This window comes from Musa acuminata, chromosome BXJ2-10 (genome assembly GCF_036884655.1).
Source record: "Musa acuminata AAA Group cultivar baxijiao chromosome BXJ2-10, Cavendish_Baxijiao_AAA, whole genome shotgun sequence".
Taxonomy (NCBI): domain Eukaryota; kingdom Viridiplantae; phylum Streptophyta; class Magnoliopsida; order Zingiberales; family Musaceae; genus Musa; species Musa acuminata.
In genome coordinates this window covers 30,668,065-30,685,015 of record NC_088347.1, presented here as the reverse complement: position 1 = coordinate 30,685,015, position 16,951 = coordinate 30,668,065, and the positions used below count along the sequence as shown (strand labels likewise).

The 16,951-nt window shown below is 38.1% G+C and overlaps 1 protein-coding gene across 2 annotated transcripts; it reads right to left on the bottom strand.

Annotated features, from left to right (window-relative positions):
* Window positions 1-3,593: 3,593 nt before the first annotated feature.
* On the bottom strand, window positions 3,594-14,196 carry LOC135625090 (uncharacterized). Of its 2 annotated transcripts, XM_065129415.1 has the most exons (14): window positions 13,867-14,196; window positions 12,911-12,985; window positions 12,724-12,831; window positions 11,995-12,027; window positions 11,821-11,910; window positions 10,648-10,773; window positions 9,298-9,441; window positions 8,734-9,153; window positions 8,499-8,633; window positions 7,454-7,675; window positions 7,033-7,308; window positions 6,686-6,823; window positions 5,373-5,678; window positions 3,594-4,160 (listed from the first exon to the last, which is right to left on the bottom strand). In XM_065129415.1, exons 1-14 carry the CDS (start codon window positions 14,056-14,058, stop codon window positions 3,945-3,947), a joined length of 2,481 nt encoding a protein of 826 aa, XP_064985487.1. In that variant the 5' UTR covers window positions 14,059-14,196; the 3' UTR covers window positions 3,594-3,944. The 2 variants fall into 2 exon arrangements, with proteins under 2 accessions (XP_064985487.1, XP_064985488.1); XM_065129416.1 differs by lacking the exons at window positions 12,911-12,985; window positions 13,867-14,196 and having other exon boundaries at window positions 11,829-11,910; window positions 12,724-12,828.
* Window positions 14,197-16,951: the final 2,755 nt, after the last annotated feature.

The following is a 16,951-nucleotide window of genomic DNA, read 5'->3' as shown; positions in this document are numbered from 1 at the left end:
GCCCATCTCACATGATTTGAAATCTTTCTTCTCCGTCCTCTTTTTGTCTCTCAGTGCCGGATGTTTGTCAAGCACCTGTCCCCTGTACCTCTCTCGGGCATCTCCGCCCTTTGTCAAGCTGCTGTCGTCCTCTCTCTCTCTCTCTCTCTCCCCTCTTCTTCCTCCTCCTCTTCCTCCTATGGTCTGAAGCATGATTAGTTATAACAGTAGCCAAACATTAAGGATCGGCAGAAAAAAGAAAGAAACACGTTGTCGTTGTGGCGTGAATCCTAATCTATTTTTCTTATACATATTCATGCTATCTATATACATGCACGAGTGGTCGAGGCTATGAAAGCGCACAACCGGTGGATGTTCGGCGTCAGGCTAACTCTCTAGCGGTGATTCAAACAGGGAAAAAGAAATGGTTTCGATCTGATGCATAGTGGTGAAATATATATATAGGTTGCCATAAAAGTCGTATTCGAATATCCTGCAAAAGCTGATTAGGGTATTTGTCTCCAATCCTTCGTATGTGTGGTGAGACATGTTTTGGGTGTTGGTCTGCTGTCAAGCTGCAAATGGATGTCACATATTGCACATATATGCGAGCGATCTGGTGGTAATCAAGTTTTGTTATGATCGGTGTCCTTTGTCAGGGTGAGAAATGGTGGAACAGCAACTAGTCCGTTGTACAATAGGGTGAAACTGAGGGGGGAGAGAGGGAGAGAGATGTAAACAAATGGCGAGTGCAGTAAAAGCTGCATGCTGTTGTCTTTTTCCACGAGTTTGAGATCACGTTCAGATGTGAATCATAAAACTGGTTACTTTCATTAACATTAATGGGGAGTTGCGAGCCACTGCAATTTGCTCTCATGTGCATGGAAAGGAGGACGAATGTCCAACCCCTGCATGCAACAGTGTACGTACCCCCTACTACCCTATTTTTGTGCCTCCTGACCTTTCCCTTTCTCTACCACCACCAACCCCTCTCTCTCTCTGTCTCTCTCTAATAACCCCAGCCATCTCCACCTAATGACTTGCTCTCTCTCTCTCTCTCAGCACGGTATGATGTGGAGTGCGCTGCTTCACGGGGTACGGCGTCATAAAAACAGCCGTTTTCTCTCATCAGGTACATGGCATTTACGGCTGCAGACGATCGACATTATTCTCGCGCAAAACCTCCACATATTACACGTAAGAATCAATGGTGTCGGTGTCGTTATCTGCACGTTTAAATGACCTCAGTACAACCTGCAGTAGATTCAGTCTTTAAGCTCATAGATAGATCTTGATGTTCTTTTTCTCGGTCTGTAAATCGTTCCGAATCCATAGATACAACAGGGTAGAAGCTTTAGAGTTCACTCCATGTGGATGGGATATTTGTGCAGGGCGTAAGCTCCATTAATCTAGCATTTGTTTGCTCTTGCCATGAATGATAAGTCTGACAAAGTGGGGGTGGGTCTTAGAAGCGTGGGAGCGATGCGAAGACGGAGGCGATGACGGTGGGAAAGGTGAGGTGGTGGTGGTGGTGGTGGTGGGAGTGTACGAATTGGGTGGCTGTTAATATTTCTTACTGTTGTCGTCCCAAGGCAGGCGGGAGGAAGAGGAGGAGGAGGAGGAGGAGGAGATTGAAGAGAGGGAAATCCCACGACACTGTTGTCAAGTCACCATCCATTTGGATATGATTACCTGTGGAGGGTCCTAAAAAGGCTGCGGCGGAGGCAGAAACATGGGGGCACTCTGTCTCACCAAAATCTAACAACTTTTAACATCATAGATTTTGGCGGGGCTCTCTCCTGGATCTCCTACAACCCCATTTGCAACGCTCCACCACACGCTCTCATCAACCAAACCAAGCAAGCTCCAAAAACGACGGTGAGAGAGGCATGATATGGTCATCGACATGAAATAGTCAAGAGATGTGATGCGACGTTCGAGTTTCGATCGGATGACACACTAGAGAGATGCAGCAGACGGCAGCTGTGGCAAGTGGAAGAAGGCAACTTTGGATGGAGTCAGCAGTTAATACTAGAGAGATGCAGCAGATGGCAGCTGTGGCTACTTCAAATGGAGGCAGCAGTTTGATCTTTTTTCAAGCCAGCAGCACAAATAATTAAGGGGTATACGTTTGATCGAAAGGATATATATATATATATATATATATATATATATATATATATCTTCAACCACAGAAAATGATGACATATGTGACATCGGTCGGTCATGGGCCGGTATGGGCCTGTGCATAACCAGGCCCAATTCAGGTGCTTAGCAATGTAACGGATTTCACACATCATATATATATATATATATATATATATATATATATATATATATATATATATATATATATATATATAATTGACTCATCATCTACACAAATCTTGATGAAAACATCTGATTCCAGCTTTGCGACCAAGAAAATCCCTCGATATATTACATAACAAAAAGGAGGAGAAAAAGAGAAAAATTCAGAGAGAGAGAGAAGAAAGAGGGGAGAAAATTTAGATAATTCTATCGATGAAATTTCTAGACAGAGAAAAGTTGTAAGTGGTGAATTCCTTCAAGTGTTAGAATACGGTAAGATAAATACGGCACTCCCTATTTATATAGGGAGTGCCGTGGCATGCGACCAGGAAGACAGAGTAGCTATCGCCATGCAACTTCTTCCACGACATGCTCTCATGGCTCATGCAGCTGCGCCCATCAGTTCTGAAGCACTGTGGAATCGCTGCCGTCACGATGTAAATTGTCGCTACCTGTACTCTGTTCACGGTGGCGGGCAGCGGAGCGCGGGGAAACCCGGTAAGCTTCTGCACGAGTTCCATGAAGCTGGAGGGGCTGGTGTGTCTGACCTTCGGAGCACGAGCGTATGTGATAACGGGGTGTCGCTGTTGCGCGACAGAAGCGGTGGTGGCCGAGAGAGGGGAAGACGACGACGACTTACAAACGAGGTGAGACTTACTTGTACACCTTCTTCAACCTTTCACCGCGCCACCCACCCCCACGTCTTCCCTCGTCCATTACTGTCTCACGCAGGGGAGACACGATCCGGTGAGGAAGAGGACAGAGGGCGAGTCAGGGGGAAATGGGCGCTCGGGTTGGCCAGCTCGTGCTGCGGGAGGCATGCCGCGGTCTTCGGCTCTCGGGTGTAGGGATGTCCGTGGAACGTGGGCTGGCAATCGGGCTATTAATAGTGGGACTTTGGAACACAATGGCGGCAGGCTTTTACCCTATCGGGAGATCAGTTACTGGAGGGATAATTCTCGCATTCGCTAATCGCACGTGCATCGAAGCTTTAACTGCGCCTTGCACGTCATATTATTCAGTCATCCTTCATCTCACGTTCTTGAGATCGATCCATAACGAAAGAAAAGGTGACACTTTGAAGGATGAAAGATACTTCTACACATACGAATTCGGATATCAGGCCATATCGAATAAATTAGCTAACTTGACAAGTAGAGAATTTATCAAACAATATCTTGAGATCAAAATCGGTCTTTACCATTTTATCTTTCGAAAGAAAACCACAACATTTCCTGTATGGAGAATGAGGCAGACTGATCGATGCAAGTGTTTCATTCCAAAGAATACAGAGCAAACAGATCTATCATGAACTCTTCATGTTATACAACCAAATAATAATCACAGTTCTGGAAGCAAGTTTTCCACATCACATATTTTACAATGAATGACATGGTAAACAGTCCTTACAAATAGGACAATTAAAATGTTGGCTTGTTTCTAAATAGTATTTCCAATTAAAATCTAGCTATGATCGAAGGAAAAGTAAGCAGCTAGCCACATATTATCATGTAACTTCTTGAGTATCCCCTTTTTCTTGTATACAATGCTTCTGTTCATTTACAGCTTGTAGTCAAGGAAGTGTTGAGTCTGTTGGCCGAAATATAGTGCGTAGCAGGAACAAAATAAGCAACTTGGCAAAACATGTTCGAGTTTCAGTATGACATCTTGGTTGGAGCAGAGGATGTTCTACTGATTTCGTGGCCAAGTTCGCTTATTTTGTTGATCAATAGTGTCTTTTCTCTTTGAAGTTGAATCATGTATTCCTCCTGTTCATCTTCAGCACTTTCTACTTCACTTAAAGCCAGTGATAACCCCTCTAGATCGCCATCCTCAATCAGGCCTTGAAACTTCTTTAAGATGTCTCTGATCTATATTTATTGTACTTTAGCAGTTAATATCACACATGAAAACCAAAAAAGAAAAAAGAAAAAAAATATGTTTTATGCATGGAATATGTTTCACAAAGGCACAAGACCAGCCAGCACAAGAAATGCCTCAAAATCTAAAACTTCATAACATTTATGTTTATTCGTATATAAAAAAAATGCTTTAAGCTACAAAAGGTAATTTCCAATATACAACACATGCAAAGAAGCAAACACGTGCATGTTTACATGTACAAACATAATATATAGAGAGATGAACATTACTATTCTTAGGAGGAGAAAAATCTTTTCCTCTTAACCTTTGACTTTTAGGATATAGAGAAGAATAGAAGAATAGACTACATGGAAGACAAATTGAGAATTGACAAAAGTTGTATTACATCTTTGACAGTATCCACGTTAATCATCCATATCTATGTGATTATAAAGTTGAGAGGAAAAATTCTCTTATTCTAAGCGGAAGCAAAATCCATCTCTACTTTTCTGCGGGAACAAATGTGTCCACAGAGACATTCATGTCTCAAATACACCCAAAAAAGGGGTTTGGTCAAGTCATTTTATATGTAAACCTAGCAAAACTTCAGTTCTAACATAAAAAGAGTAAACTCAGCGCACAAGATTCCCACCGCTACATGATCTAGTGAGAGTCAATGTACACAACATTTTTCTCAGTTATGACCAGATACTAATCTACACATTAATTCAAAGTGACAGAACTGAAAAGCTGATTCTTATATAGTACCACAAAGCTCCCTCTTCCTATATATGAGCTTGGCTACCAGTTGATGGCAACATCGAAACATGTAATAATTCAATTTTTTATTTATTTGCAAGAAGTTAAACCGAACATCTTATGCAGCCCTTCATTGAACTCTTAAATCGGAGCCTAGGTCATGAACATTCAATGTGAAACTTCATTAAACCCTCAAACTGAATCCTAGATTACTGATATTATACTACATAAATGAGCAGACTGGGGCTAACAGTCCAATTCTACGTCACTTTCTCACCTTGATTAGATTCCACTGCATCCAGCATATGGATGTTCTATTATATAGGTCAAAGATGGATGATTATACTTCACAGCTGATCTTTCACTAATCATGCAAATATGCAATGAAATCTCAATTATGATTCTCCTAGGAAAAAGAATAACGAATAAGTAGCCTTTAGAACTCCAACAGAACAGCTTACCTGCGTGGATATCTTATGTGCTTTGCTTAATGAAGACACAACAGTATCTAAGTTGGATTTCTTCTGCAGATCTGGAATTTTTCTTGTTATTCGTACATGGATCTCCCCACTCTTTACACCTTGGAGAGGAATCCACTTGTCAGCTGTTTGATTTGGAGGCAAGGCTTCATATTCCACTGTGCAATGACCTATGCTAGATGTGGGCAGTACAGCATTATGATCCTTCACATGTAAAATCATGGGACTGCCATTGTCCGGAAACTCTAAGGTTTGGTTCCATTGGGGAACCAATGTTTTGTAAATGACCTGCACATTGAGTACAAGTATTAATAACTTATGCTCCAACTATGATTAGTTGAGAAACAACTAAAAATATACACTTCTTTTCAGTTACATTCAAAGAACTTTAAAAGCAAGACCATATGTGTCAAAGATGCACATCATGTCAAGAAGTTAACTGATGACAACCGTAAACTGCATACAAATGAAGTAATTTTCGAGCTTCATAGAACAGGTTGAATATGATATCAAGTGATTCATGTAGATTTTATAAACATTGCATAGCTAGGAATATTTCACATTTAATTAAAGCAAATAGCCTAGATTATATATTATCACGGTGGCTAGTGAATAACCATCCCTAGTCATCTGTTAAAGGAATCAAAGGGCTAATTTGCCATAACTGTGCCTCTTCCTGAGTTTAGCTAGAGCACTCATCTAAGTTACCTGAAGTTTTGGTAGAAGAACCTAAGAAAATTGCTCTACAAGGCCATCACAGACCACAGGTGCATATACAAAGCTGATGATATTAGAAAATCCCAACCACGGGGTGCTTATCATTCTAACAAGAACTGCATACAAATACAGGAATTGTTTTATTTGAATTGTTAAAAATTTTGTGAAGTTTTATGATGAAAGCAATTTTAGGTCACAAATAGCACACAATCTCTGTCAACTTAAGTCTAACTCTTGATCAAGGATAAAGTAATAGAAAATGGTTTTAAAAGATATACATGCATTGGCTAAATGACATGAGTCAATTAGGATTTATTATGTGAAGAGAGAGAGTGAGAGAAGAAAAACTAATAGAACTTTATTAGTGACAACAAAAGAGTTATGATGGCTGTTTATTTGACTAAAAACATTGCCTTCAACAAAATTTAATACTGAGAATAGATCCATGTTTTCACCAATCAATTAAAATTCCTTTATAGAAACATTAATCATGTCCACCTGCAGATTGCATGAAAGAACATTAAAAAGAATAAAAGATCTGTCATGTCAATGTCAGAATAGTAGAATGGTTGCCTGACCTTCGTTCGTTTCTTAATGTTCCCATAATGTACCCTCACATAAGGGTCACTGGTTCCTCTTATATCAGCAGCAACTAGATCTTTAGCTTCAACTAGTACTAGTTCAATCCAGCCAGATCCCTGTTTCATTCCTAAATTCTGCAAATGGTTTAAGTGAGCTAGTAACACATGAGAAACTAAATAACGATGAACATCAATATTCACAAAATGGAATGCCCTAAATAACGATGAGACCCGGTAAAAATTGCAAGTATATCCACTCATTTTAAAAGTTAATAGCAGAAAAAGCAGTGAGCTATATGCTTTTTGCAACTAAAATATCAACCAAGAGTCAATTAGCCACATACTTTCAAGCTTTCATTGTCCTCATTCTTTACTACTTCTATTTGGAACCTCAACTCTCCAGAGTTAACTTTCTCAAGAGGCACCCAGATATCCCTGCATGAACCTTCTGAAATTCCTTCTAGGTTCACCCGTGCACATCCAATGTTCTCATCTCCAAATATATCTGCACTATAACATTTGATTTTGAGATATTCACCACCTCCTATTTCATCAAATTCAAATATGTGCTTCCACACTGGATCTGAAGTATGAGAAATAATTTTTGTTCGATAAAAAGCCTACAAAGATACCATTTTCTGTTAGAACAATAAGGTAGACACAGAAGCAAAAATATCTATCACGTGCTGCTATATCTTTGAAATAAAGCAAAAGTGAAAAGAAAAATGTAGATGAAGATCAAAGATTAACAACATAGCAGCCAACCTTTCCATATTGAAGCTTAACATAGGGGTCACATTTTCCAGATTTATCTTTTGTAGACAGGCTCCGTCCTTCTACTACAGTTACTTTGAGCTTCCTTCCTGTTCTCAACTGAAGATTATGTGAATTATACATCAACAGTTGTGCTGCACTGTTGGTAGAGTTACTCAAGCTTACAGAACCATCTGAAAATTGCCATTCTTTAAGAATAAGCCTCACTGTCAACTGTGAATTAAAGAGAACCATAGCAAGTCAGATATGGCATTGCTAGAGCAATAAAATAAAATGAACACGAACAGTTAACAATCCAATGTTTTTATAGAGATGTAAATTGGGAACAAGAAAAATGCTTGCAATTCTAAAACAGAGAGGGGTTTTCGTATAAGCATTTCTGCTTACAAATGCATATTTTTGATAGTGAATATGACAGTGCATAATTCAACAGCAATATAAAAAAATACAATTTAAGGTGATGGAAACTGAGAGATCAAAAGTTATATGTGCTTGAGAAATGAGGTTAATCATTTAGGATTACCCGGGCAAGAAGAAATACAATCAAGGTCCAATTAAACTACACTAACAATGATTAAAAAACATACTAATTTTTAGTTTGACCATTGTTGTTGTTCTTGTGAAATAAGACACCATGGCTTATTCAGTCAAGCTCTTTGAAGATAACTAAATTCCATGAAATAAACTTTTGAAGTCATTTAGTAAGAAATTCTTATATAGACGACTAAAATTAATGTTGCTTCTTAAAAGTAGGAATACAAAATCTCCCAACTTCCTGATAACATTCACAAAATATGTTACTAGTGCAACATTTGTATGGAAGAATAGGTGTATCATGATATTGATAGAATTATATTGGAGCATATGATGCAGTAATAATGTACACAAGTTTACATGGAGCAACTGTAACTCATATACAAAGAAACAGAGATTCATCATACTAATTTTGCCAAGTATAAAGAAATTAGAAATCATATACAAGAATATTGTGTAATTAATTACAAGCAGACCAAAAATATCAAAAAGAATATTGTACCTCCCCTAGATTAGCTTCTTCAAACGGAATAGTCATCTCTACTTCTTTCCCACAATTCTCAGCTTGTTTTGCCACTACACCAGATCTATGCCCTATTGCCCAAAATACTGTAGAATCATCTGCGACATACTTCATCTGCCGACAATCATCATTGTAGAAAGTTGCTTAATAAATATTAAAAAATAGTGTAAAGAAAATTAATGAATAAAGTGAAAATATTTTTCACTGCTGGTACCTTTATCTCACAGCTGGTTAAGTAATTTAACCTAACACCACTTTGATCCCATTCATAAAGATGAAATTTGAGAATTCCAGTTTCTCCATGTAATATCATATTAAAGGTAGCATCCCATCTGGGATTTAACCCTTCACTAACACTTGTTCTTCTTGTTAGATCACCAACTTCTACTTCAACAAATGTCTTCAAAGCCTTTTTCCCCAAGTTCCCTGACAAATGGCTGCTTACAATAGTGCTTTGTCGGGTTCCTGAGTTGCTGCTTTTCAAGTTATTCCTGCCTAAATTACTGGCTGAAACTACAGTAACTGAAAGTAAACCTCCAGTGGCTTTCTTCCGTAGATCCACTGGCGGCAAAGAGTAACAATGACGGCGAGGCTCAACCATTATTTTAGCTATGGTTTCTGTGAATAGCTTGACCTAGTAATAGAAAGATTGTGCAGCAAATGGGTCATGACATGTATATACCGAATTGAACACACAGCATTTGTGTCAAAGACAACTTAAATTCTAACAAATCCACATAGCATTATCATTCAGACCGAGAAAAATAGAGGAACATACCAACCAAGTTGGAACACCAGGCAGCTCTGTAGCTGGAAGTGTTTGGCTACCACCGCTTCCAAATGCAACACCTATTCTGATCTCAGGAGTTGATTCAAATGAATACAGGACTGCTTGGCCATCAAGAATCGGTCTTAAAAGTAGCTGCACAATGTACATTGAAGAATGGTTCTAAGTTCAATAGTGAAATGATAAAAAAATTTTGGAACAAAACTCAAACTATAAGTAGTTTCTAGTGGTAGAGATTAATATCAAAGATTGAAAAATTCCCTCTCAGTTACTGCATAAAATGAGACAAAATAGTATTCTACATGGTCACTCTAAACAATCAGAAAATATATGAAATTCTTCACTAAGAGAGAGAATAACAACAAAGTTAGATTTGCAGATATCGTGAGTGACACTACTCTGAAATATAAGCATAACAGCAAGGCTCAACCCAGTCTATTATCTGTTGTACCTTAGTTGGGATTGACTGTTCCCATTGTGTCATGCTTTCCTAAGTTCCTTATTTATCTCTCCTCTTTTTCCTCTCTTCTGTCCCTTTTTTTCTTGTCATACCTTTTTTATGATCCTAATGAAATCAGTGACAGGCTTTGACTATTTTTGCCACAAAAGAAGTGTCCTTCTCATTTCTATCCTTCAAATTATTAATATCATGTATCCAAGAACTGCCAACCAAAACCCAGGCATCATCCTCATTGTGTTTCCTTTGCATATCATGCACTGCACAAAAAAGTTTCGACAACTTGATATGTCCTGAAATGTGATCACATATGGTTATGTTTCCACGGTTCCACTTATGTTGAAGAACGCAAATTTCTAGGACACTGTTCAGAAAACAAAGCCATTGTATGTATCTATCTGTGTGCATGTGCACATTAAATCGGAACCATGTGTAAACCAAATAGTTGTACAGAAACCTATGAAACACAGGAAATATAGAGGACACGATATAACTGACTTTTACAATAATCACAGCTTTACAAACACTATGGAAGGACAATCATCTTTCAGTTTAACTAATCAAGTTTTGGGCTGTGATTTATGATTTGGCGGTATCAATCCACAACTGCTGCTGAACCATTCGAGTTACAAAGGCTTAGAGAACTCTAGCAAGTGGACTACATTAAGTGTCAAAAAGGCATGAAACTCGGTAAGCATGGTAAGCGGTGACCATAGTACAAATTTGTTAAGAGGATGACAAACCTACTATTTCTAACATATCTCAAATCAAATGGAGAGGAACCATCAATGTCACGACTTAATTTAAAAACATCTTGTTGCAGTCATCAAGCATAGAAATTGCAAAGACAAAAAAAAAATGAAAAGGGAAAAGAACTTGCATACATCTCCCTTGATCTGAATGCTATTAATGACAATGCGGGCTGTTCCAATCAATGGCTTTGCCAACTTGGCAAGCAACAAAATGCTCATGTCATTTACATCCCAATCAAAACCCAGTCGCATGACTAGCTGTAAATTAAAAAAATGAGGAATATTCAGCTTGGTATCAGATGACTATAACGAAAAAAAGTAGACAAAGTCATGTAAACTGCAACCAGTATCTATCTGATAAAGCAAGCATAAACACTTTAACAAATGAAGTATTAGATCTATTATTTGAAAGATACCACATTTACAACTCCTACATTATTATATACTCGATACTGACATCTAGTATATCAACTTACAGAACAAAACACATAGGAAAATGTAAATTTCAACGAAGTTCCAATATATTTAAATCGAAGAATAAGCATAGAGATGAGATTAGAATCTGATTACTGGGATTGAATTGGAACTTTTCTATGACTCGATGCACCTATTAATCTTGATAAAACAAAGTACTTGCTAACTATTAAATCTTTTACTTTTGTGTAAATTACTAAAGTTTGATTGTTCTTAGATCTACACAGTTGTCTTAACTTGACTTTTGTGTTACTATGTAGATTCTCATGTTATTTTAATTTTCTTTCTTGCTATGAAGCTCCATTAGTTGAATATAACTTCTTAGTTCTTATTCATAAATTATTTGATTCTTGTGACTCAATCTCGGTAAAAGCTTCCATTTGGTTTCTATATGATCATACCTTATAAACTACTGTGGACGACCTGAGACCCAATCTCTTGCAATAAAATGCACAGGGACCAGGATCATTTTGTACTACTGAGTGGAGCAGATCCAGGCCAGGTGATACCAGATATGACCTTGATACCATCAGCAGAAGATATTGGAGTAGACTCAAACAATAAAGCAGTTAATCCTTTTGCAATTCATGGGGATAAATTACACCTAGAGAAGATGGAACTTTTTATCACACATGTAATTTCCATGTCTGTGAGAATCCACCTATTAACATCATTTGGATTTTCCTACATTAATCAAATAAAAGAGTTTCCTATATTATCCAAACATTAAGTGGATCGAATGTCAAGAAAAATCTGAGACTATCAAGAAGCTTCTTATATTATTCAAGCATTGAGTAGATCAAATATCAAGCAAAATCTAAAATATCAAACCTGATCACCTGAAGTAATCCATTGCATGCCATTTCGACCCAAATTAGGTGGACATGGACCTAGTGAGAACTCCTGCAGTTCTATTTTTTCCTGACAAAAAAAATGTAATAATCATCAGAGGAATGGTTATGAATTATTATTAATCCAGACAAACATGATCAAAATTGCACTTACAATCCACTTTGGTTTCCGGTACTTTAACCGCTTCTGCAAAAAAGTGAAGAGCTTGTTCAGTTATTTCGTGTACAATTTAAAAAAAATCTTGTAAAAAAAATTCTTTCTCTACAAAGTTTCCTGTACACTCATGGTTCACCTGGTTGGCATGTGAAAAAAAAAATGGCAAAGTTAGATGTGTCAGCATTTCTTAGAACTTTTTAATAGACATGAAAGGACTTACCTCAACCCCAACGTCCTAGTTTCTGAATTAGTTTTACCAATTGAATGATACATAATGCACAACAGGTTCTGTTTATGTTTAAATTCATTACAAATTTTAGGTTCCAACCTTGTTGGCTTACAAAAGAAGTCATCTATTCCAAGCTTTCTTTGAATCACTTTGTAATCTCTGGAGCATGAGGATAAATTACTTCATCTCATCTACAGTTCTTGATGTTTTGCTACTGATTTCAAATAAGTGATGTTAGTCCTCCACTTTGATCTACTTTGTCAATTACGAGTTTCAAATGGGCATCTGGGTAATTCACATCAAAGTAAGTGTCAAAACTCTTGTGACCAAAAAGCAATAAGACTAAAGAGTTTGAAGAAAATGGTGCCTTTAACACTAATTGAAGCTAATCTTGTATAACAAGGTAGCTGTGACTTAGAATTCCTACCAACATATTTATCTTACGAACATATTTACACTTACACATGGCACCAGCTGAATTGAATGGACAGACTTACCTCTACCATTGAGAAAAATGTTCTCGAGAGTTTTGGTTCCATATAATTGGGCCAAACTTCCACCAAAAGTTTGTTGAACCATTCACATGGCTCGAGTGGTGTGACAGGCTGTATGGTGATTATAAAATGACATTAGCCACTTGTTCATCCAGATGAACTGCAAAGAATATAGATGACTTGAACATACTGCTGTATTCAATAGGAGCTGCTTCCATCTTCTATTCATGTCTTCTACAAGTAGCCGGCGCTGAAACTTACCATACTGCACCACAACAAACAAAAGTACGAATAGAATAGATGTTCATGCCTAACAAGCTTAAGGTAGAAAAAGGTCTAAGAAAATTATGTTCAACTTTCACCAAGAAATTCAATTGCTAATAAAAGATTTAGCTCAACATTGCATCATAAAGCACTGTCGTGGGATGTGCTAGAACATGTGGCATGTGTCCGACTTCAATCACGTGGGGACATGGCTCATCATGTTTTACATGGTGTCCCGGCCATTCCCAAGGACCAAGCCGATGAATCATGCCGGAGGCCTTCTCAGCACCGAGGCTTGAGAGCCACCCTCACGCTGGTGATCAGCCCCGAGGTAGACAAGGTTTCATCATAGATGCAGTCGAGCGTTAAGAGTCTCGGATAAGGAGCAAAACACCCACCTTCAGGCATGCCAGTCACTCGCTCGATACCAATCGACGCACGAAGCTCCACGCTGTCGGGAGCTTCGATCACGAGGTTTCAGAATGACAGCCATCGGGGTCGAGTTATGACCTCTAAAGAAGAGGTTTCCGCAACTACCCAGAACCCCTTTGTTCCATCTGATAGTATCTTGATCTGTTTGCTGAAGAGATCTATGTCGGCTTTGATTGGTGAAACGAACATCTACTTTTGATATGATTTGTGCCGAAACCATGTAGGTCGAATAGGAATCGTGTTGGATTAAAAGTGTTTTTGACCGAACTGAATATTCTCGTTAGAGCTTGACAATCGAAGATGCAGATAGAAGGGCCGAAACATAGAATCATTCTAACGCATGATTCCACCGAGATCATCAACAGGAGCCAGCTAACCCAAATCATCACAAAGAAGCTGCCTTTCCGCTAGAAGAAGGACCTAAAGACATCACAGATGGCGGCAACTCACCTGGATGGTGACCCAGACGGCGGCGGCGAGCGGCACCCAATTGGAGAAGGGCACGAGCCACCTCTCCACGGCCCAGGCGAAGAGACCGAGCGGGATCAAGAAGGGAAGCAACGGCTTGTCCCGCATCATCTGGTTCAGCAGCTCCATCGCCGCCTCCTTCGCCTGAAACCCCGTCCATCTTCTCTTCACCATGTACCGGCGTCAACGAATCGGAACAGAAATTGGAGAAGGAAATCGGGAAGAGAGCAATCGGGAAGTCGAAGAGGAGGGGATTGAAGGGGGCGGAAGGGAGGAACGCGACGACCAAAGACTTGTTCAACTCCTCCGACTTCGCCATCTTCGCTGCCGTCTTTACTTACTCCATTTTTAGTAATTATATTTAAATCTTCTGATTTCTCGAATTTACGTATCCGTCCTTTATAATAATATAAAAATATGTACATTAATTTAATCCTTTTTTTTACAAGACCAAATATTTAATCTTAAACGAAATTTAAATTATGAAATCTGAAATCTAAAGAATGAATCTATATTTTTTCGATAATTTAATAAAAATAAAAATATATAAAATTGGGGTTAAAAATTAAAGACAAGATATTTATTTAGGTAGTAGATCACGTATTTCCCCTTCCTACCATTATGTGCAGGAGTTGTGGGTTGGAGGTCAGAGTTGGATGACAGCATCTATTGTGCCTACGAGCAAATCAATCTCTTGTTGGGGGCGTAGACTTCAATATGAAGTCAAACATAAGATGGGAGACGTCTCGTTTCCGAAGATGGTATGAAATGTCTTTACAATTCTGCATCGTTAATTAGATTGTTCGTGGTTTGACGTCTTTATAATGGCCATTTAAATGTATATGTTTATCTCGATTATTAGCCAGTTTGAGTGTTTGACTTTTCCACTTCCCTGTCTACACGGAACTGACCGAGATATGGGAAACGTATGGTGATAGGCCAAAGTATCGAGCTCAGACGAGGCTAATTGGACGACTTGGGATGTGGTCAAACAATTCGAGAAGAAATAACCATCGATGAACGATTTGTACTAACTCTGAATCAATAGTCGATGGATTTGTTTGTTCTTCCAGAAGTGTTGTCAGGCGATGTACCGTTAGATGAGGTCATTTCTTTCGAATAAAAGCCATAAATTTCCCCATTTATAATTTAGTCGTCCCAACTACCCCCACTTTTAGATTAACCTCCCCGATGAGTCCCTTGTGGGGCCGACGCCACCGCCAATAACAAAGAGGTAATTGGGACGCGTAACTCATAAATGCATACAGCGTCAAATAGTGTCTTTGCACTCCTACATTTCTCCAACCACTTTATATATATATAAATATATATATATATATATATATATATATATATATATATATATATATATATATATATATATAGCATAATATTTCTTTATTAGGCGACAAATGAATCCGATAAGCACAAAAATAAAACCAATCATCAAACATATGTGATGATCAAACAAAATGATGTATATAACTCAGTGCAGTACCGTCATACGAACTGTTGATGGATTGGTGCGTCGTGGCTGATAGAGTCAGTGCATCGTGGCTGATAGAGTCAGCACGGCCTGGTCCACAGGACAACGTCAAGAGTCTCTGGTCGGTTGAGCTAGGTTTCGAGATTGATCAAACACCACTTTGAGCGTCGACAGCGAGGGTTTAATCAACGCCTTCTAGCCGGCGATGATAGCTTTCCTGCAAAAAAGATCGTCGTCGCATGTTTTCCAACTTTGGTCTCTCCAACGATCAAGTTAGTGACGGGTTAGAGTTTTTTCTCTCTCTTTCTTCCTCCCCTGGTCGGATATCGGCCAGGTGCTTATACGTTATTGTATGAGGGTCAGTCGTACGCGGGCATAGCGATCGATCCTAGGGAGATGAGGTAGTATCTTTGTGCGGTCGTCACTCCGGGATGCGTGGAATGGCGCCATGCGGCGCCGTCCCGAACTTTCCGAGATGAGACGTATCAAGCCACACCTTGATACGGTCTCTGGGTCAACGCGTGGGGGTGCCCTTGGCTATAGTGCTATGTGGCATTGCTCGTAACGTGATATGGACCCAAAATATATCTTATCACCAACCATAGATCAACGACATAAAAATCATTAGCACAACTATTGTCGCATTCGAAATCCTAATTACGTGATCTAATAACGTTGTTGTCATTATCCGTGGAAACCTTATCACATCATTCGTGCAATAAGAATACAAATAGCTCATATAAAATATTATGAAATAATATAAGCATAAAAAATAATAATAATAATAATTTATAAAAAAAACCCTTAGTTATAGGCTTTTATTAGACAGTGCCCCATAATTATTTCTGACCATAGATATTTATTTTTTTTTAAAATTGATAATGCTCTTAAATCAAACTACTTCGAGCCATAAATCCATAAGCCAGTTTGGTTTGATCTCAATATCACGATTCGGATTAGAATGAGTCCGATCGTAAAAGTTTGAGTGGAATCTCGTTGAATCTACATGAGTATAATTTAAGTGTATCTAAGATATTTTCACTACATTCATCCAAATTTTTCTAAGACTACTGGTATATAATTCTAAGATGTCTAGTATTAATTTTTTATTTCTTATGATTTTACGATAAAAAATTTTAAATATGATTTTATAGTTTGAATCGATGAGTGAGTGTTGCTCGCTAAATTTTCATCATATCTATTGAAACTTCTTTCGAACTGCTACGGTGAGATGATAATGTTTAATATCACTTTTTTTAAAAATAATTTTAGGATAATTAAAATTTTAAATATAATATTTTTGAATTGAATATATGATCGAGCACAACACAAGTGTAACTATTTAAATTTTCATCAAATCTATCCAAAATTCTTCGAAGCTACCAGCGATAAGATACTAATATATTTAATATATTTTTTTATTTTTATATAAATTAGAATGATTACTCTTTAAGATTTTTTTATGTTGAATTTATAATCGAGTATGAGTTTTTCTAAATAAACTATGTGAAGAGAAGGCAGAGAGCAGTGGGAGAAGGAAAGCCAAGAGAGAGGAGGAGATGACGAAAAAAGTCACGAGGA